The sequence below is a fragment of the Dreissena polymorpha genome, chromosome 3 (assembly GCF_020536995.1).
Source record: "Dreissena polymorpha isolate Duluth1 chromosome 3, UMN_Dpol_1.0, whole genome shotgun sequence".
In the NCBI taxonomy this organism is placed as follows: Eukaryota; Metazoa; Mollusca; class Bivalvia; order Myida; family Dreissenidae; genus Dreissena; species Dreissena polymorpha.
In genome coordinates this window covers 31,999,114-32,022,166 of record NC_068357.1, presented here as the reverse complement: position 1 = coordinate 32,022,166, position 23,053 = coordinate 31,999,114, and the positions used below count along the sequence as shown (strand labels likewise).

Below are 23,053 nucleotides of genomic sequence, written 5' to 3'. Positions count from 1 at the left end.
GCATGCAATCGTTTTCTGCATTTTTATAGAACAGAACAGAACATAATTTTATAACACATAAATTTTAAAGTTTCTAGCTAGTGTTAAACAAAAGAATAATACAAAATACATTAATATAGTAAGTGGATTTATTTTTTAGACATTGGAATATATTTTTGTCAATACATATATTTTAGGAAATAAAATTGTTATCTATATTAAATTGTGTCTGTACAAGTCATGACGTACACTGTATACAGTATATCACTTAAATATTGTTATTTCGAAACCTCGTCTGCATATATGTTAATTTCATTAAGTAAACTTAATAATCAAGCGGAGCTACTATCTTCAAAGAGTTTAATTCCACAACCTATATTTTCACGATATTTTTTTTTACTAAACACTGCATCATTACCTTTATCTGCAACCATAAAGGGTAGTCCAAATTTTTGACGCTCTTAAATATTAAGCTTCTTTTTATATGGGTAATATTTGTTCCAAAGAATTTAGCATATATAAAAAGTATCTCTAAATTCTTTGCGCGTCTTATAAATGAGACTACCATAAAGGGCTGTTCCAGCATTATGGATAATTGTTTTTCCAATGATTGATATTTTTGAGAATAAAAATCTTCGATTTAAACATACAAATACCGATATAAAAACTCATATTTAAAATTGAATTCACCGGTCTGATTTCAGTCATATTTACGTAACAAACACTTTTATATATTCCTAAAAATCAGATACAGTGTGTTAATCTTAAAGAACGACATCCAATTGTTGTCTATATTGTTTAGTATTTCCATGCAATAAGTTCAGCTGAATATATCTGTTTTTTATGAATTCATTTAAGGTTTTAACATGAAAATTATTTAGTTGCCATATCAAAGGGGCATGTTCGTTTAAAGGGTTTGGTGTAACCTCAACTATACGGTATAGTTGTTTCGAAATCTCACTGCATGCGAGCTTTTACGAGTCTTAGATCATACATGAGAACTGACAGAAAAATGACAGTTTTTTAACTTGATTTTTTTTTACTGATTTCTCTTTAAGACGAACACTCACAAAGACAAACCCATGGACTTAAACGTTATGGATCCTGCCACGGCAGGGCCCAGTCGTGTGGTTCGCGTGAACATGATGGAGGGGGTAGGAGCCAGGGTAATCCGCGGCCCGGAATGGAAATGGGGTAAACAAGATGGTGGTGAGGGGCACATTGGAACTGTGAGGAATTTCGAGAGTCCAGAGGAAGTGGTTGTCGTTTGGGACAACGGAACGGCTGCCAACTATCGGTGTGCTGGGGCGTATGATCTGAGAATACTTGACAGTGCCCCTACAGGTATGGTCCAAGAATTGTGGTGTAACATAATTAACGCTTGATTGGTCATTGTCGGTTCGGGTACTACATACATGTACCTTGAGTACTCTTAAGTATACTAACATGTACCCCGGGTACTGTTAATATACTTTAACGTACCCGGTCGATATTAGACTGTAGCCGAGTTGTATTCCCTCACAAAATCCAATGTCGTAAAACACGCTATTGATTACAGTAAAACCATATTGTTTATCTTAAACAAACTTCTCTTTACAAAAACTGCATCAACATGCTGTTTGAGTATGAGTTTCATAATTTAACAGAAAATTGACATAAATGTGCACATAATTAAGTTAAAAAAAATAGCCGACTACGACCAATTTAGCATTAAAATTCCCGGGTACGTTTTAGTATATTGAACATACCCGGGGAACATGTAAGTATACTTTAGACTACCTGGGGTACATGTAATTAGTACCCAAGCCAACAATGACCAATTGAGCATTACTAACAATATTGGTTTATCACTATCAGTCTGTCACACACTTTTCTTCATGAATGTTTTGAACTTTTATGAGTACATGCATACAGCTCAAAGTTTTCCTCTTAAAGACAAAAACATATAAACAATAAGTCTCACATATATCTTTAAAGTCAAGTTCAATCAACCTGATACATGGTAACAAACACAAAGCCTGTTACCATCAACATTACTTTGCCAGTTTTTGTAGAGAAGTGCTCAAAACCTTGTTACAAAAAATTAAATAAAATTAATTATCAACCCAAACGTGAAACTTTTTAATGGATGTTTCAATCTATCCTGCGGACGTCCCATAGATGGTTGGTGCATTCAGGGCTCGAATTTAACTTTTTTTTCTACTAGCAAAACATTGCGAGCAGTTTAAATACCAGCTTGCAAAATCAAAAACATTCTCGCAAATTTTGCTGGAAACATAAATAAAAGCAAGTGAGTTAAGTACTATTAAAACTAAATAAAATATGACATCAGTCACAAGTTTTGGTGTTATATATGAAGTTCTTTTTCCCACTTTTTCACTGTTTTCGTGGAAGAATTTAATTTCCGTTTTTTTTCTCTCAACTCAACGGTTAACTTTGCTTTATATTTCGTATTGTTATTTCAATCTGTGGGCAAAAAGAAACTACAGTAGAATTGCAATAACTCGAGCTGGCGATTTCTCGAAAACTGGCGATTACTCGAGCATTAAAGAAAGTCTAGCATTTTCCTTTAATGTCTATATAAAAATACTCGCGATAACTCAAACATGAGATTTTCGATAACTCGAGGTCGTGTGCCGGTCCCTGAAAGGCATTTCACACCTAATTAACTGGCAATTATTCGAGGAAGCTTTCTCGTCTGGTCGGTGCTAAAAATATTCGAGTTGTGAAAACAGCGCAATCAAGCAGACAAACGACGCTCGATTAGGTGTGAAGTTAGTTGCAGTTTGAGAAACACTGCAAATTGTCATCCTTTGAGAAGCAGATCAAAGCTAGACAGTTTTAATAATAATTAAATAATTACCAGCAATCGATAATTATCGCGAAACCTCTTCCGCCATCAGTTCCGGGAAGCTAATGGGTTGCGACAATCTTCAATCATTGACTTTGCGAAACACAAGTCTGACTAATATACATAAAATGCAAAGTTTGTAGTGATTATGTTGTTTTCAGCGTGTATTATGTTTCATTCGCATGTACGTACCTTGTGTGCTTTTAAAAAATAATTATGCTACATGTACAGTGAATATTGATGAGATTTTTCTGATTATATTTATGTTTTGTGTGTATGTTGAAATAATTAAATGAATTTATGATAATCTTAATTGTTTTGTTTATTATACTGTAACCTTAAGCGATTTTTACAAAGCCTTTCTTTCTCTAGCACCGTTTTACATGTAAATAAAGCGTTTGTGGTCAGAAGTTAGCATTATCAACCGAGACAGTGAAAACAAATAATACCATGGCAGCGATTTTCCTTGTCCAATTGGGAAAAGTACCCGTACCGGTCCGATTGGGAAAAATTGAGTCGTGAAAACCTCAAAATTGGGAAAAATCGAGTCGTGAAATCCTGAAATTGGGAAAATCGCGTCGTGAAGTTTGGGTCTTATTGAATACATCATACAGTTCATACTTAATTGAACATACCCATTTAAATAATCATTTGCAGGCATGCCTTAATGACCATTAAGTTATAAAGTTTATATAAATAACAAAATATTATAAAGAACACACCAAATCAATTACTAGTTGTTTTAATCTCTTTTAAAGCAATGTCTCTCTCTTTCATTTTTGTGAAATTTCAACAATCTTTGATGTTTAATCATCACTCAGTTGCTTGCATCCCTCCCTGCACAGCATCATTATTGCTGTCAATGTGTCCTGTGATTGATGGTTCCGATTGGTTTTTTGGCATAATATTTGCTATTATGACTCATTTCAAACTACGATAAGGTTACAAACCGACGTAAAACAGTACGCTGGCTGCCTGGCAAAAGAACCGGAAACAGTAACAACTCTATTGATTGAATGCGCTGAATAATAAAACCCGAAATTAATCGAGCGCGTGGTTACACACAACTATACGATTTTCTTTGTTCGCTCGCCGAAAGTTGGTTTTTTTACGAAACTTTCTATCGTTTTGAGAAAAAATTCGGACGCTGATTGGGATTTTTCCAGATGCCGATTGGGAATTTGGGAATTTTCGCTCGATTGGGCAAGTACCGTTTTGGGAATTTGGGAATTTTCGTTCGATTGGGAAAGTACCGTTTACCGGTACTTTATAAAGAAGGAGGAAAATCGCTGCATGGATTACTCGAGACCTGCGATTACTCGAGCATCGATGTCGGTCCCGTGCTTCCTCGAGTTATCACAGTTTTACTGTAGTTATTTTTCGCTTCGACGACATGACTGTTCAGGTTTGTTGTCTTTTATAGTGAACATGTGTGGATAATCAACTGTTTCATTATCTTTGTACCAATACCATCCGCTTATATGTACTATAAGTATACCAGTCTACATACAAGGTGCGAGCTTCCGCATATGGGTATTCGGACGTTCTATTAATTGACCTTCGGTTTAGCCTTCACAACATCGAGCGCATTAAGCAATATAACTCTTTTTTTCACTATTTCGTCACTCACAAAAAAATTCTAGTGGCTTAAAACTTAACTCGCAATCGGTATTTTTCACTCGCATTTTGCGAGTGTGCGAGTGTTATTTTCAAGCTCTGGGTGTATCGCGAATGGGTGATAAGACACTAGATCAATCTTGCACAGGATTCCGATGTTAGGCGATGTACGTGTATATTTTAAGCATATGTTCAAATTTTGAATACTAGGCGTTGTCCATTGCACAAACGTACACATTTCATGAACCGTAAAGGCGTAGCCGTTGATATGTTTGAAATTTGGATTATTATTATTATTCTGCAAGCACACCTTATCATGAAGTTGTTTTAATTTGCACATAAGGTATATGTTTATGATCTTCTTGTGTTTATTAAACTTTATTTATGCCAGAAAATCGTTTTTGCGGCCCATATTACCGATTAAAGTACCATTTGGAATACAAGGCGGTGAGTTTATTTCGTAAAAGCCTAAACTAGTTGCAACTCCCAGCGACCTGAAGTTTCAGTAGCTGGGAGTTGGATTCAGGTTTTTTTCTCCACTTTTTGGGAAGATAGCCCATGGCTTCGGAATTGGGAATTTTATCGGCTTTTTCATGAAATTGGGAAAATAAATTCATTAGCCTTTTTTTCCACACGAAAAGTCCACTGATTAGGGAAATACTAAATTTGATATAACTCTTTATAATCATTCAAATTAAAAGAACAAAATCGTATAATACTTTGTTAGATGCAATTGAATTAAAATTGAAATAAAATACACATAAGACTTCTTTCAAAAAAAAAAAAAAAAAAAAAAAAAAATTTTTGTTTTTGGAAATTGGGAATTTTTTGCCACATTTTGGGAAAAAAGTATACTTTTGGGGATTGGGAACATAGCCGGATTTCGGCTATAAAATCAGGCCAAAAAAACCCTGGGATTATTGCCACTATCTGTCAAAATGTTTGTATTATCGCAAAACGTGGATCTGAAATATTATCATTGCCTCATTAAATGATAAAATCTTGTAATATTGTTTCATTTAGCTCTACTATACAATTCTTAAGTTTTCAATGATTAGATCAATTAAGGACATTAATTTTGTTCCTATGGATGATGGTTCAGGCAGGCTGACATTGGCTCTTACCTTCTTTTAGATTATTGCCTTCATTATTTTGACTTCCTGAACATTGTTTACTTTATCATTTCAGGAATGAGAACAGTTCTCTTTGATTGGATAAAATTGTGTTGTTTTGAATATAATTTGGAAATTATTGATGATGTCATTTCGCCAACAAATACTTTAAAATTTAGAATAAAAGTGTGTTAAATATTATATTTATTAAGGTTCAACATATAAATGTGAAGCTGAACGGGAGATGAACTCAATGTTGAGATTATAAGAAAATAAATAAATGGAAACCTTCAATTTGGGAATTTTTAAGGTACCATTTGGGGAAAAATATGTTTATTTTTCCATTAAGAATGGTCCCTAAAAATGTAGAAACCTATCTTCCAGTTGTTAATATAATGTATGAACCATTATTGGGACTGTCAAAATAATTTAGGAACTGATGTCTCGGTTGTCAAAATAATTTACAAACCATTCTTTGCCTGTGTCAAAATGAAGCAATGTCTGGATACTGAGTATAAACATAAACATTAAAATAATCAGATCATTGTCGTTTATTCAGTAGATTAGTAATTGTGTACAATACTGACATCACTGCAAATTTTTTCATGATAATTTTAATCATCCAGAAGTTATCTTTATATTTCAGGAATCAAGCATGATGGAACGATGTGTGATACTTGCAGACAACAACCTATTTTCGGGATCCGCTGGAAGTGTGCTGAGTGCGCTAATTACGACCTGTGCTCTGTCTGCTATCACAATGACAAGCACAATCTGAGACATCGCTTCTACAGGATTAACACCCCAAAAAGTGAAAGGTATCTTAGGTCATAATTCATGAGTCGATATAAGACTTAATATGTAGCAAGTCAGGTTTATTTTCATTTTTGTGACCCGCCGAAAATCGGCCCTTCCCCCTCCAATTTTTTGTTCCCCTCAGCTGGTAAATTTTCCCCTAGATTTCATTTGTCCCTCCAAAAAAAAATAAAAAAATTTGTTTTTTGTTTTTTTAAACCTTTAAATATATAAGTTAACCTGATCCAGTGTAGAAAATAGAAAAATATTGCATAATTAAATTTTCTGTTGCCTTGAAATTGTTTTAAAAACAGTAAAATATGCTTAATTGATTTTTTAAGACTTTCCTTATTTTCCCCCAAAATCCAGCGTTTCGTGTGATTTTTCCCCCAAAATCCGGCGTTTCGCGCGCTTTTTTCGCCTCAAAAAAGGCCAGGCTCTTTCCCCAAAATCAGATAAAAAACCCTGCAAGTCATTTCAGTAATGAAGACAATAATTATACAGTTTTGCATAATGTGATTACTTCATACTTAATGGATCTAGCTTGTTAAGAAATAACTCACATTTACAATACAATTGCATGTTCCAACTTTCGTATTTGCAATTCCAGTAAATGAGTTGGACTGGATATCTGTTTCTTTTAGTCAAATTAGGAGCCCAAATTCCCAATATCGAAAAGTGTATTTTTTCCCAAAGGACAGTTTAGAATTCCCAATTGAAGGTTTGCAAAAAAGATAAAACGTTTTAAAAAAGTATTTTTCAGCAAAAAATGACAACAAAAACACTGGATGGAATGTGTGGTTATTTATATAGACTAAAAATAGTCTTCTTCTTATTTTCTACTAATCTATTCAGGAATGATATGCAATAAAATACCATAAAGTAACATTATAAATGAAGTATCATACTTAAGGTTATTGTTAAGAATAAAGATATTATTGCACAATCAGTTTTCTAGCACTAGTGTTAGTAGTTTTTAAAAATCAATATCAAGTGTACATGTCAGTATTTATGGTGGTAACCGATATGTATTCAATATTATTGACGCATGCTTTGTATTCACAACTGAAGGGCATGTATGGAGACTCGTAGAAAGAGCAAGAAGATCACTGTGCGAGGCATATTCCCCGGGGCCAGGGTGATACGGGGCGTGGACTGGCAGTGGGAGGACCAGGATGGGGGCAACGGGAGGCGTGGCAAGGTCACAGAAATACAGGTAGGGCTGGGGCTTTGATTCTGGGTTCATAGTTTAGGGGTCACTTTTCCCACTTAAAATTGTGGGTTCATAGTAAATGGGGGACGAGGTTGGGGAAAATGGGAGGCATGGCAAGGTCACAGAACAACAGATAGGGCTGGGGATGCAGATACAATCCATCGACCCTCATCATGCAGGTACTTCCCCAGCTAAAAAATATATATATGTAGACAAAGTCTGCTTGATTTTGGCAAAATACTACCTATTTTGTTTATTTTGGGTGTATTATGAAGGAAGAGTTGTAGCCTAATTTTCTTAAGCCATGTTGGTCAATTTGCAGCCAGAGGCTGACTTGGTGAATGGCAGAGGAAGCCCTGACCTTGTGGGATCATAGTTAACAGGTCCATTTCCCTCCTAGCTGAACTATTTATGCATTTAATAGGTTTTTCTAGACACTATATTCAATAAAATGTTAATAGTTTATTCTTATTTTAAATACCGATAAGAATCTGTGCTTTATCCTTTGACAGAAATAAATATTGTTGGAAACCAAAATTGCTGTTATTGTTTTGGTCATGGTCTTGATATTACAAGGTTGAAACATTTCCATATTTGCATAATACTACATAATACTACAAGTCTTATGATCATGTATTATTCCTTTAGGGCTGCATTTATTTAACATCCAACACTACAGTCCACCATAAATGAGGAATCAAATTTCATATTAATGTCCTTTATAATGTCTCTATTTTTCCTTTGAAGCTTTTTCCTAATTTCGCTTCATAATTTTGATAACTCTTTAGTCATGTTTATAAATATTGGTAAAGGTTGAGGATATATTTCTCAGATGAACATGTGTAAGTGTGGAATATTTAATGCAAAACCTTACTATTGTTAAATTGTACAAACATAAAATTCTCAATCTCTAAATGAGTCGTGTTTGGGAAAACTTGGCTTAACCCTTTCAGCGCTGGAACCGAATTTTAAAGGCCTTTGCAAACAGTTTGGATCCAGATGAGACGCCACAGAACGTGGCGTCTCATCAGGATCCAAACTGTTTGCTATTCTGATAGTATTCTTTGAAAAAAATCTAAGAAAATGCTTATTTTAGAAATTCAACAGACGACATTTTAGCAGACTACAAATTTCCCAGCATGCAAAGGGTTAATGCACATGGTTTACGTGCCATCACAGATTAGCCTGTGCAGTCTGAACATGCTTAACAGGGAAAATACTTTCAGCCTAATGTATACTTGATTTTTGTTCGGAAGAAACCTCTTTTAAATGAAAATTCCCATAAAAGTGGAAAGTGTAGTTCCTGATTAGCCTGTGCAAACTACAAGGGCTAATCTGGGACGACACTTTATGCAGATGAATTAAGCCCAGTTTTCCCAGAACAAGCCCCTCATTATAATCATCCTGTCTCTGTCTGACACTGTGTAGCCCCTCATGATAATCATCCTGTCTCTGTCTGACACTGTGAAGCCCCTCATGATAATCATCCTGTCTCTGTCTGACACTGTGTAGCCCCTCATGATAATCATCCTGTCTCCGTCTGACACTGTGTAGCCCCTCATGATAATCATCCACTCTCTGACACTGTGTACATTTCTCCAGGATTGGAGTGCAGCCAGTCCAAGGAGTGCTGCATATGTGCTGTGGGATAACGTGGCCAAGAATCTCTACAGGGTCGGCTTTGAAGGAATGGTGAGTAGTTTAGTAATTATATGTTGTTTTGAAAATGAATCCCTGGGCAAACTCAGCTATTTCTAAGATCTAACCCTGACTTTCTTAAGCAAAATTTACCTTTTTCCAGTAAAGCTGGTTTGTGGAGCTTAATTAATGAAAATTGGTAGCCAAATGAAAATTTCTTTTGCAAAATTTGCAAATGAGCCCTTAGAGCATTTATCTACTATCATCATGTTCTGGCTTCCCTTTGGCTCAAAATTTTCTGTAGCCAAATGTACCTTTATGTGTCTGAATTCTTATTATTTTGAAATTTTATGGGTGATATAGTAGAAAACCTTGTTGTCAAATGGAATTTTGTGTAGCCAAATTTCCTTATTTGTAGCCATTGGCTAATTTAGCGAATGGCAGAGTAAGCCCTGATGTTCAATAGTTTTTTAAAACTAAAGTAAAACCTCCAAATGCAGTTCGTGTTAAACCTAGACTACCCTATAATCTGGTGGCAGTGATATTGTGACAGCAAAATGAAAAAATGCAATTATTCTTTGAAAATAATTTTCTTCATTTTCATGGCAATTGAAAAAAAACACGCATTTCTATCTTTAAACAATTCCATCCCCAACCTCTTTTAAAGAAGTGAATATATTGTTTTAATGATATTATGTTTTAGCAAATCATATACCTTGTTACACATAATTATGTACTTTAAACCCTGGTTCCCTGTATTTCCAGTCGGATCTGAAGGTGGTGACGGACGCCAAGGGCGGGACGGTATACAGGGATCATCTCCCTTGTCTAGGTAATATCAGCGGTGCTGAAGATAAACTGGCCTTAATGCAAATGTGTAGTTTACCAGATTAGCATATGCAGTCTGCGAAGGCTCGTCAGGGATCACACATTCTACTTAATTTGAACTTTCGCTAAGAAGAAGCTTCCTATAAACAATACATTTCATATAAGCGGAAACTGTCATCATTGATTACCCTGTGCGGGTTGCACAGGTGTATCTTTGATGATACTTTATGCACATGCATTAAGCCCCATTTTCCCAGAGGAGCGCACCTTTATATTGTTGAAATGCAAACGCATTCACTGACCTTCAGGTGTAACTACTTACAATTAAATTGGATTTGTCAAAGCTCCTGTTATGAACTGCCACTGTGATATAAATGAGAATAAGCAGTTAAGATTTTCATGAAACCACTGTTTAAAAACATGAAAAAAATTGTGAAGTGATGTAATATTATTTCCAATTTATCAATTTGAGAACTATTTGGCTGAATTTTAACTCATTAACTCATTACTGGTAACATAAACAAAGCTTGAATGAAATATTGTACAATGAAATAGGGGTCCTTGTTTGCGCAATAAATTAACTTGAGAACATAAGCAAGGGATAGGATTACAGTGTTGTTAACAAAGGTTATCACAGAATAAAAGCATCTCAAAACAGTTGTGTTAACAAAGCAAAAAATGGTTGGCGCAGGGTCTAACCATTTCCAGCTCATAAGCAAAATGAAAATGGCTAAATGCAACCAGCAAAAAACCAGAACAGCCTACGAGTTACTAGCAGTCTGTCCAGGTGTTATGCTGTTTGCTGCTTATCATTATCCTAGAGTCGAAAATGAATCTTTTAAAACTTGAATCTTGTTAGAAAGGTCTTTAATTTAATATGCTTCTACCGTAATAGTGCATATCTGAGTGGTAAAGGGTTAAGGTAGTCTTTACCTATTTATTTAACCCTTTGCATGCTGGGAAATTTGTTGTCTGCTAAAATGTCGTCTGCTGAATTTGTAAAATAAGCATTTTCTTCATTTTTTTTCAAAGAATACTATCAGAATAGCAAACAGTTTGGATCCAGATGAGACGCCACAGAATGTGGCGTCTCATCTGGATCCAAACTGTTTGCAAAGGCCTTTAAAATTTGGTTCCCGCACTGAAAGGGTTAAGCTCTATTCCATCGAAAGCCTAAACAGGGATTTCTGTAGATTTTGAAAGCCAGGAGTCAAAATGACCTAAGGGTAAAACAATATTAGAGGTCAAATGAAAATGCTTAGGGTCAAAATACTCAAATAACTTCAAATTTGTTCATTAATGAATGTTTAATATTTTGTAATAGCTTATTTATCATAATCATTGTGAAAACCTTTTTAAAAAAGCATTATTTGTAGCATAGAAGATAATTTCTTGTCCTTTTGATATTGGTTAATTCTTAAACAAATGTGTCAAAATGATGCAAGGCTAATTTTTTGCTGGAGTCAAAAATGAGAAAATTGCAATTTACTTGCATCAAAACGCAGGATTCTGCTTTAATTGAAATTGCTGCTAAAGCTTATTGAAACTCTCTTGAGTTTGTTTCCTTGGTATAACCATTACTTGGTAGTAATGGTTTCTTTTTGTGAGATCTAAAGAACATGCCCACTATGCTACGTTAGCGTTACCGATCAACGAAATCGCCATTGGCAACTACAATTCCTGGCTGGCAATTAAAAATAAGATTTTCATGAAATTGGCGATTGAACAAAAATCGACCCTATGCTATACAAATGCACAATCTAAATGCCTGTTTTCAGGCCGTATAAATCGCCAGAAACATCTCTAAGATTACACAGATCACCCTTACCGGAAAGGCCCCAGGGGATAATGACGACGGCCTAGGTCGATAATCCACATGGCTAATGTCTAAATTGGTCACGCTTAATACTTTTTCGAACATTTGGGTTACTTGGCGATTTACGTGATAACTGAATCACTGAAGCGTGCTGTGTAATGATCTATGCTATAGATGTTATAATTCAACGTTATGGAATCTACCAGTACGGAATTGTCATTTAATAAGATGGGTGGAGATACGGCATTGACACTTGAAACTAATTTCCCAAGAAACAACGATTTTGATTGGCTAAAAAAGTAGATATGAGTAATTTCTCTTTACGGTTGCTATGCGAGTTGAAAGACTGATTAGAAAGTGAGTTAAAGATTCCGGGAAAAATGAATGCTTCAAATGAAAAAGGAAAGTCAAAGCAACAGAAATTAACACAATTTTGCTCAGGAAATAGTCCCAAAACGCACCACAGACGATCTAGGAATCAAAAATGTTCAGGGGGTGCATGCCCCCGGACCCGCCTATATTTGGCTACTAAGTTTTTAGCTCATCTATTTTTTGAAAAAAAATTATGAGCTATTTTCATCACCTTGGCGTCGGCGTTGGCGTCCGGTTAAGTTTTGCGTTTAGGTCCACTTTTCTCAGAAAGTATCAATGCTATTGCATTCAAACTTGGTACACTTACTTACTATCATGAGGGGACTGGGCAGGCAAAGTAAGATAACTCTGGCGTGCATTTTGACAGAATTATGTGCCCTTTTTATACTTAGAAAATTGAAAATTTTGGTTAAGTTTTGCGTTTAGGTCCACTTTTCTCAGTGAGTATCAATGCTATTGCATTCAAACTTGTTACACTTACTTACTATCATGAGGGGACTGGGCAGGCAAAGTTAGATAACTCTGGCATGCATTTTGACAGAATTATGTGCCCTTTTTATACTTAGAAAATTGAAAATTTTGGTTAAGTTTTGTGTTTAGGTCCATTTTATTCCTTAAGCATCAAAGCTATTGCTTTCATACTTGCAACACTTACTAACTTTCATAAGGGGACTGTGCAGGCAAAGTAATGTAACTCTGACTGGCATTTTGACAGAATTATGTGCCCTTTTTATACTTAGAAAATTAAAAATTTGATTAAGTTTTGTGTTTAGGTCCACTTTATTCCTACAGTATCAAAGCTATTGCTTTCATACTTGCAACACTTATTAACTATCATAAGGGGACCGTGCAGGCAAAGTTATGTAACTCTGACTGGCATTTGGACGGAATTATGGGCCCTTTATACTTAGAAAATTGAAAATTTGGTTAAGATTTATGTTTTGGTCCACTTTACCCCTAAAGTATCATAGATATTGCTTTCATACTTGGAACACTCAAAAACTATCATAAGGGTACAGTAAAAGGACAAGTTGCATAACTCTGGTTGTCATTGTTACGGAATTATGGCCCTTTTTTCACTTAGTAACTTTTAATATATGGTTAAATTTTGTGTTTCAATCCACTTTACTTCTTAAGTATTAAGGCTATTGCTTTCAAACTTCAAATACTTTCATGCTATCATGAGGTTACTGTACCTGGCAAGTTGAATTTTACCTTGACCTTTGAATGACCTTGACTCTCAAGGTCAAATTATTAAATTTTGCTAAAATTGCCATAACTTCTTTATTTATGATTAGATTTGATTGATACTTTGACGAAACTACTCTTACCTGACATACCACAATAGACTCCACCCAAACCGTCCCCCGTGCCCTCCCCCCCTCCCCCCCTCCTCCCCACCTCCCCCCTCCCCCCCCTATATTTTTTTTTTTTTAAGATCATCTCACAAATGACCACCACACCCTCACACTATACCCCCACCCCACCCCCCCCCCCACCTCCCCCCCACCCCCCCCCACCTCCCCCCCACCCCACACCCCCCAATTTTTTTTTTTTTTTTTTTTTTTTTTTTTTAAGATCATCTCACAAATTACCACCACACCCTCACACTATATACCCCCCCCCCCCAATTTTTTTTTTTAAACGGTTATGTTTGAAATACTGTCCAACCATCGCACCCAAAAAATCCCCCCCCCCCCATCGCCCTTCCCCCCACCCCCACCCCCCCCCCCCCCCGCCCCCGATTTTTTTTCTTTTTTTTTTTCGCTTTTTTGGAAGATAATGTAATAAATGTCCACAACCCCACACTATACACCCCTCTTCACTCCACCCCTCCCTCCTTTGTGATTGAAAATGAGAGTCCCTTCACCTTTAAAAAGAAAATAGATGAGCGGTCTGCACCCGCAAGGCTGTGCTCTTGTTTTCCTTAGCGCCAACCTAGACTATGCTGATGGAACCATTGACCTCCTGTTCATTAACCTACAAAGATAAAACCAGTGTTGTGGTAGCTGTAGCATAGTGGATATTATGTCCACCTAGCGACTGCAACAGGGGTTAATTTTTTATCTTGGAATGTTAATGTTATCAAAAATATTTTGCCACCCACAGGAGAGCAAGGTCCGGGAACCAGGGCAGGATGTGGAGGCCTGACCATCGGGGACCAGGTAAACGTGGATCTGGACTTTGAGATCGTCCAGTCCCTGCAGCATGGCCACGGAGGGTGGGCAGACGGAATGTTTGAGGTGCATTATCATCTTTTGATTCAAGACATGATTTTTTTGCACAATAAAGAAATAGGGTCATATTCAACAAACAACTCTTTTAATTAAAATATCCAGAGATTCCATTAATTTTGACTCAAACTTGCATTTAATCACATTTTATTGCATATTTATTTATTTAGGAAATTTTGTTACATTTGCACTGATAATAGCCATCATGTATGGAGATTTATTCCACAAACATTTGTAAAATGTAGTTTAAATGTTTCAAATTTTTGTAAACATTTTTATGTTGAACACAAAATGCTGTGTTTCAACATTTTAAAGTGACAGCCCTATTTCTTGGGGCCTTGGCTGTTTTGGAAAGATCCATCTGGTTTCGATAAAAATCTGCAACACCCATTGAGTCACATGCTATTATTTCAGTGCCTAGGTCAGACAGGGACAGTGATAGGCATTGACGAGGACCATGACATTGTTGTCTCCTACTCCAGCGGAAACAGGTACGCAGGGGGTTGATGCTTGAACATATATACATGTTCTTTGTTAAATAAATGAAAATAATAATTTTTAGATCGGCTTTTTTCGGAGAAAACCCGAGGTATTGTCATAGCCAGCTGGTCGTGTCATGTCGTGTCATCTGTGTTGTGCTAAAACCTTATCATTTTGTCAAGGTTTTGAACATTGGCTCTAAAATCAAAGTGCTTCAACTTAAAACTTTGAAACTTCATATTTAGCTGCACCTTGATGAGTTCTACATGCCACACCAATTTTTAGGTCACTAGGTCAAAGGTCAAGGTCACTGTGACCTCTAAATTTTTTTTTTTTAAATTGAAAAGCTTTCATTTATTCAAAACTGCCCCGCAGCCAAGCGTGCCACCCATTATGCGGTGCTCTTTATGTACTTACTTGTATCTGTCTGCCTCCTGCAGTCTTTCTCAATCACACACCCTCTGTTAAACTGTTAATGGTTGCTGTGGCATTGAGAATATTGTGTTTGTATTGTGACTGGGAGTTCTGGGTTCCATCCCCACTGTGGGAGTGTTCTTAAGATCTCCCTGAAAGACACAAAGTACTGGTTATACCCAGGAAACAGACTCGAGTATGTCAATACGCATTTGGCTTTCCATGCAATTGAGCTAAGAAAAATTGGTTTAAACTTAACCCTTATGTCCACCAGATGGACGTTTAACCCGGCCGTCTTGACCAAAGTGAGTACCCCGAGCAGTGCAAACTCCGCCTCCAGTGAGACTGCAGCCCCTAACGTTGCTGGGGGTGTGTCAGGACCCACAGCAGGGTCCCCCCAGTTTGCTGTGGGAGACCTCGTGCAGATCTGCAGTGACATGGAGAGGATTAAGGTTCTTCAGCGGGGTCATGGAGAGTGGGCAGAGGCCATGGTGCCTGTGAGTGCCATATAAAACTATTTCAGCATCATTGTCGGAAAACTACGCTTAATGCATGTGCGTAAAGTGTTGTCCCACATCAGGGATGACACTTTCTGCCTAAACTAGATTTTCAATTGAAAAAGAATTCCTTAAATTGAAAATAACATTTAAAGTGAAAAGTGTCGTCCCTGATTTCCCTGTAGGGACTGTCCTGGCTAATCTGGATGACACTTTACCCAAATGCATTAAGCATAGTTTTCCAAGAACAAAACTTATTTTCAAACACTTTATTGTCAAACAGAAATTAAACAATTTCCTAAATTTGAACAAACTGTTACTTCATGAACCATGTAAAACCATGTACAGTATGCAATGTGGGTATTGTGTCCAATTAAAATGACTTAATGATTATGGTTTTATGTGAGTAAATTCTTCTCTTTAAATCTTGATCTGTTTTTGGTTTGCACAGAAATATGTTGAAACTTATTTAAAAAATTCTGGTCTTTGATTGCATCCTTCAATTTCAGCCGCCCCAATTAATCTACACAATTTGCAAGTGTTATTTATTCAAACTTTTTACTAAGTTATTTATTATTTAATCTCCGTATTTAGTTCATCTCCCATTCAGACATCTGAATTGAACCTAAGTAAATATAGTATTGAAAACCCTTTTATTCCCAACTTTGAAGTATTTGTTAGCAAGAAAAACATCAACAACAATTTTCAAATTTTAGTTAAAACTACATGATTTTTCCCCTGATGCAATTTTCTCTTGCTCCATTCCTAATATGGTGAAAAAAGCTGTGTGCTTGTTTATACAGACTCTAGGGAAGATCGGCCGCATACAGCAGGTGTACCATGATAACTCTGTGTGCTTGTTTATACAGACTCTAGGGAAGATCGGCCGCATACAGCAGGTGTACCATGATAACTCTGTGTGCTTGTTTGTACAGACTCTAGGGAAGATCGGCCGCATACAGCAGGTGTACCATGATAACTCTGTGTGCTTGTTTATACAGACTCTAGGGAAGATTGGCCGCATACAGCAGGTGTACCATGATAACTCTGTGTGCTTGTTTATACAGACTCTAGGGAAGATCGGCCGCATACAGCAGGTGTACCATGATAACTATGTGTGCTTGTTTGTACAGACTCTAGGAAAGTTTGGCCGCATACAGCAGGTGTACCATAATAACTCAGTGTGCTTGTTAGTACAGACTCTAGGGAAGATCGGCCGCATACAGCAGGTGTACCATGATAACTCTGTGTGCTTGTTTGTACAGACTCTAGGGAAGATCGGCCGCATACAGCAGGTGTACCATGATAACTCTGTGTGCTTGTTTGTACAGACTCTTGGGAAGATAGGCCGCATACAGCAGGTGTACCATGATAACTCTGTGTGCTTGTTTGTACAGACTCTAGGGAAGATCGGCCGCATACAGCAGGTGTACCATGATAACTCTGTGTGCTTGTTTGTACAGACTCTTGGGAAGATAGGCCGCATACAGCAGGTGTACCATGATAACTCTGTGTGCTTGTTTATACAGACTCTAGGGAAGATTGGCCGCATACAGCAGGTGTACCATGATAACTCTGTGTGCTTGTTTGTACAGACTCTTGGGAAGATCGGCCGCATACAGCAGGTGTACCATGATAACTCTGTGTGCTTGTTTGTACAGTCTGTAGGGAAGATTGGCTGCATACAGCAGGTGTACCATGATTACTCTGTGTGCTTGTTTGTACAGACTCTAGGGAAGATCGGCCGCATACAGCAGGTGTACCATGATAACTCTGTGTGCTTGTTTGTACAGACTCTTGGGAAGATAGGCCGCATACAGCAGGTGTACCATGATAACTCTGTGTGCTTGTTTATACAGACTCTAGGGAAGATTGGCCGCATACAGCAGGTGTACCATGATAACTCTGTGTGCTTGTTTGTACAGACTCTAGGGAAGATTGGCCGCATACAGCAGTTGTACCATGATAACTCTGTGTGCTTGTTTGTACAGATTCTAGGGAAGATTGGCCGCATACAGCAGTTGTACCATGATAACTCTGTGTGCTTGTTTGTACAGATTCTAGGGAAGATTGGCCGCATACAGCAGTTGTACCATGATAACTCTGTGTGCTTGTTTGTACAGATTCTAGGGAAGATCGGCCGCATACAGCAGGTGTACCATGATAACTCTGTGTGCTTGTTTATACAGACTCTAGGGAAGATCGGCTGCATACAGCAGGTGTACCATGATAACTCTGTGTGCTTGTTTGTACAGTCTGTAGGGAAGATTGGCTGCATACAGCAGGTGTACCATGATAACTCTGTGTGCTTGTTTGTACAGTCTGTAGGGAAGATTGGCTGCATACAGCAGGTGTACCATGATAACTCTGTGTGCTTGTTTGTACAGACTCTAGGGAAGATCGTCCGCATACAGCAGGTGTACCATGATAACTCTGTGTGCTTGTTTATACAGACTCTTGGGAAGATTGGCCGCATACAGCAGGTGTACCATGATAACTCTGTGTGCTTGTTTGTACAGACTCTAGGGAAGATCGGCCGCATACAGCAGGTGAACCATGATAACTGTGTGTGCTTGTTTGTACAGACTCTAGGGAAGATCGGCCGCATACAGCAGGTGTACCATGATAACTCTGTGTGCTTGTTTATACAGACTCTAGGGAAGATCGGCCGCATACAGCAGGTGTACCATGATAACTCTGTGTGCTTGTTTGTACAGACTCTTGGGAAGATAGGCCGCATACAGCAGGTGTACCATGATAACTCTGTGTGCTTGTTTATACAGACTCTAGGGAAGATTGGCCGCATACAGCAGGTGTACCATGATAACTCTGTGTGCTTGTTTGTACAGACTCTAGGGAAGATTGGCCGCATACAGCAGTTGTACCATGATAACTCTGTGTGCTTGTTTGTACAGATTCTAGGGAAGATTGGCCGCATACAGCAGTTGTACCATGATAACTCTGTGTGCTTGTTTGTACAGATTCTAGGGAAGATTGGCCGCATACAGCAGTTGTACCATGATAACTCTGTGTGCTTGTTTGTACAGATTCTAGGGAAGATCGGCCGCATACAGCAGGTGTACCATGATAACTCTGTGTGCTTGTTTGTACAGACTCTAGGGGAGATTGGCCGCATACAGCAGTTGTACCATGATAACTCTGTGTGCTTGTTTGTACAGACTCTAGGGAAGATCGGCTGCATACAGCAGTTGTACCATGATAACTCTGTGTGCTTGTTTGTACAGACTCTAGGGAAGATTGGCCGCATACAGCAGGTGTACCATGATAACTCTGTGTGCTTGTTTGTACATACTCTTGGGAAGATCTGCCGCATACAGCAGGTGTACCATGATAACTCTGTGTGCTTGTTTATACAGACTCTAGGGAAGATTGGCCGCATACAGCAGTTGTACCATGATAACTCAGTGTGCTTGTTTATACAGACTCTAGGGAAGATGGGCCGCATACAGCAGTTGTACCATGATAACTCTGTGTGCTTGTTTGTACAGTCTGTAGGGAAGATTGGCTGCATACAGCAGGTGTACCATGATAACTCTGTGTGCTTGTTTATACAGACTCTAGGGAAGATCGGCCACATACAGCAGGTGTACCATGATAACTCTGTGTGCTTGTTTGTACATACTCTAGGGAAGATGGGCCGCATACAGCAGTTGTACCATGATAACTCTGTGTGCTTGTTTGTACAGACTCTAGGGAAGATCGGCCACATACAGCAGGTGTACCATGATAACTCTGTGTGCTTGTTTGTACAGACTCTACGGAACATCGGCTGCATATAGCAGGTGTACCATGATAACTCTGTGTGCTTGTTTGTACATACTCTAGGGAAGATGGGCCGCATACAGCAGTTGTACCATGATAACTCTGTGTGCTTGTTTGTACAGACTCTAGGGAAGATTGGCCGCATACAGCAGGTGTACCATGATAACTCTGTGTGCTTGTTTTTACATACTCTAGGGAAGATTGGCCGCATACAGCAGGTGTACCATGATAACTCTGTGTGCTTGTTTATACAGACTCTAGGGAAGATCGGCTGCATACAGCAGGTGTACCATGATAACTCTGTGTGCTTGTTTGTACAGACTCTAGGGAAGATTGGCCGCATACAGCAGGTGTACCATGATAACTCTGTGTGCTTGTTTGTACAGACTCTAGGGAAGATTGGCCGCATACAGCAGGTGTACCATGATAACTCTGTGTGCTTGTTTATACAGACTCTTGGGAAGATTGGCCGCATACAGCAGGTGTACCATGATAACTCTTGTGTGCTTGTTTGTACAGACTCTAGGGAAGATAGGCTGCATACAGCAGGTGTACCATGATAACTCTGTGTGCTTGTTTGTACAGACTCTAGGGAAGATTGGCTGCATACAGCAGGTGTACCATGATAACTCTGTGTGCTTGTTTGTACATACTCTAGGGAAGATTGGCTGCATACAGCAGGTGTACCATGATAACTCTGTGTGCTTGTTTGTACAGACTCTAGGGAAGATTGGCTGCATACAGCAGGTGTACCATGATAACTCTGTGTGCTTGTTTGTACAGACTCTAGGGAAGATTGGCCGCATACAGCAGTTGTACCATGATAACTCTGTGTGCTTTTTTGTACAGACTCTAGGGAAGATCGGCTGCATACAGCAGGTGTACCATGATAACTCTGTGTGCTTGTTTTTACATACTCTAGGGAAGATTGGCCGCATATAGCAGGTGTACCATGATAACTCTGTGTGCTTGTTTGTACAGACTCTAGGGAAGATCGGCTGCATACAGCAGTTGTACCATGATAACTCTGTGTGCTTGTTTGTACAGACTCTAGGGAAGATCGGCTGCATACAGCAGTTGTACCATGATAACTCTGTGTGCTTGTTTGTACATACTCTAGGGAAGATCGGCTGCATACAGCAGGTGTACCATGATAACTCTGTGTGCTTGTTTGTACAGACTCTAGGGAAGATTGGCCGCATACAGCAGTTGTACCATGATAACTCTGTGTGCTTGTTTGTACAGATTCTAGGGAAGATCGGCCGCATACAGCAGTTGTACCATGATAACTCTGTGTGCTTGTTTGTACATACTCTTGGGAAGATCGGCTGCATACAGCAGGTGTACCATGATAACTCTGTGTGCTTGTTTGTACAGACTCTAGGGAAGATCGGCCGCATACAGCAGGTGTACCATGATAACTCTGTGTGCTTGTTTGTACAGATTCTAGGGAAGATCGGCTGCATACAGCAGGTGTACCATGATAACTCTGTGTGCTTGTTTGTACAGACTCTAGGGAAGATGGGCCGCATACAGCAGGTGTACCATGATAACTCTGTGTGCTTGTTTGTACAGATTCTAGGGAAGATTGGCCGCATACAGCAGGTGTACCATGATAACTCTGTGTGCTTGTTTGTACAGATTCTAGGGAAGATCGGCTGCATACAGCAGGTGTACCATGATAACTCTGTGTGCTTGTTTGTACAGACTCTAGGGAAGATCGGCTGCATACAGCAGGTGTACCATGATAACTCAGTGTGCTTGTTTATACAGACTCTAGGGAAGATGGGCCGCATACAGCAGGTGTACCATGATAACTCTGTGTGCTTGTTTGTACAGACTCTAGGGAAGATTGGCCGCATACAGCAGGTGTACCATGATAACTCTGTGTGCTTGTTTGTACAGACTCTAGGGAACATCGGCTGCATACAGCAGTTGTACCATGATAACTCTGTGTGCTTGTTTATACAGACTCTAGGGAAGATCGGCCGCATACAGCAGGTGTACCATGATAACTCTGTGTGCTTGTTTGTACAGACTCTAGGGAAGATCGGCTGCATACAGCAGGTGTACCATGATAACTCTGTGTGCTTGTTTGTACAGACTCTAGGGAAGATAGGCCGCATACAGCAGGTGTACCATGATAACTCTGTGTGCTTGTTTATACAGACTCTAGGGAAGATCGGCCGCATACAGCAGGTGTACCATGATAACTCTGTGTGCTTGTTTGTACATACTCTTGGGAAGATCGGCTGCATACAGCAGTTGTACCATGATAACTCTGTGTGCTTGTTTGTACAGACTCTAGGGAAGATCGGCCGCATACAGCAGGTGTACCATGATAACTCTGTGTACTTGTTTGTACATACTCTTGGGAAGATCGGCTGCATACAGCAGTTGTACCATGATAACTCTGTGTGCTTGTTTGTACAGATTCTAGGGAAGATCGGCTGCATACAGCAGTTGTACCATGATAACTCTGTGTGCTTGTTTGTACAGACTCTAGGGAAGATTGGCCGCATACAGCAGGTGTACCATGATAACGACCTGAAGGTGGAGGTGTGTGGCACCTCCTGGACCTACAACCCCTCCGCCGTCACCAAGGTGGCCTCCTCCGATGGGGCCGCCAGTGGAAACTCCTCAGGAGGTTAGATAACACTGATGGGTTGAGCCTCGTTGTGGGAAAACTGGGCTAAATACATGTGCGTAAAGTGTCAATCCACTTGAGCATGTGAAGTCTGCGCAGGCTAATCAGGGACAACACTTTGCTTTGATTGAATTTTTTGTTGTAAGGAAGTTTCTTCTTAATTTAAATTTTGTTTAGGTGTATAGTATTGTCCCAGATTAGCCTGTGTGGACTGCACCAGTTTATCTGGATGACACTTAACACACATTCATTAAGCCCAGTTTTCTCAGACCAAGGATTCCACTAATGGGTTGAGAGTTAAGTAATAAAGAATTTCAATTTATGGTAGATTATGCAAACAGTGAATAAGCAAATAAATTAAAATATATTTCAGCTCTCATGTATTTTGTTTTCAAACCTAAATAGTAACGTTAATATTCATCAGTCAACACGTATTTCAGCATATTAACTGAAAGTCATGTATTTTCACGCATTTGTAGTCCCTTAGAAAGTTATATTTAATTCAAGACCTTTCTTACAAGATTCAAGTTTTTAAGGCTTCATTTCCAACCCTTATTACTGATGAGCAGCAAACAGCATAAAACCAGAACAGACTGCGAGTTACTCGCAGATTGTTGTGGTTTTATGCGGTTTGCACATAGCCATTTATAAGTTGCTTCTAAGTGGGAAAGGGTCAATGCAAGCTTTGCAAATTACAATATAGGTTTTTTATTTGTTTTATTGATAGTTGTGAAAAATCATTGAAATCTTGCCATTATTAATGATCATCAGTTAAAA

General features: G+C 38.6%; 1 protein-coding gene across 12 annotated transcripts in view; it reads left to right on the top strand.

Moving 5' to 3' along the window:
- The first annotated feature begins 951 nt into the window (after nucleotides 1–951).
- LOC127873555 (E3 ubiquitin-protein ligase MIB1-like) overlaps nucleotides 952–23,053 on the top strand; it is a 123,131-nt gene continuing 101,029 nt past the window's right edge. For all 12 annotated transcript variants that reach the window (XR_008046250.1, XR_008046245.1, XR_008046249.1 and 9 more), the window contains exons 1-9: nucleotides 952–1,323; nucleotides 6,206–6,377; nucleotides 7,426–7,570; nucleotides 9,170–9,259; nucleotides 9,971–10,037; nucleotides 14,331–14,464; nucleotides 14,870–14,946; nucleotides 15,624–15,846; nucleotides 22,129–22,276. Coding sequence is in view for 1 of the 12 variants with exons in the window: in XM_052417431.1 (XP_052273391.1) it covers nucleotides 1,062–1,323; nucleotides 6,206–6,377; nucleotides 7,426–7,570; nucleotides 9,170–9,259; nucleotides 9,971–10,037; nucleotides 14,331–14,464; nucleotides 14,870–14,946; nucleotides 15,624–15,846; nucleotides 22,129–22,276 (1,318 nt within the window). In the remaining 11 variants the exon portion in view is untranslated. The remainder of the gene's footprint in view (nucleotides 1,324–6,205; nucleotides 6,378–7,425; nucleotides 7,571–9,169; nucleotides 9,260–9,970; nucleotides 10,038–14,330; nucleotides 14,465–14,869; nucleotides 14,947–15,623; nucleotides 15,847–22,128; nucleotides 22,277–23,053) is intronic.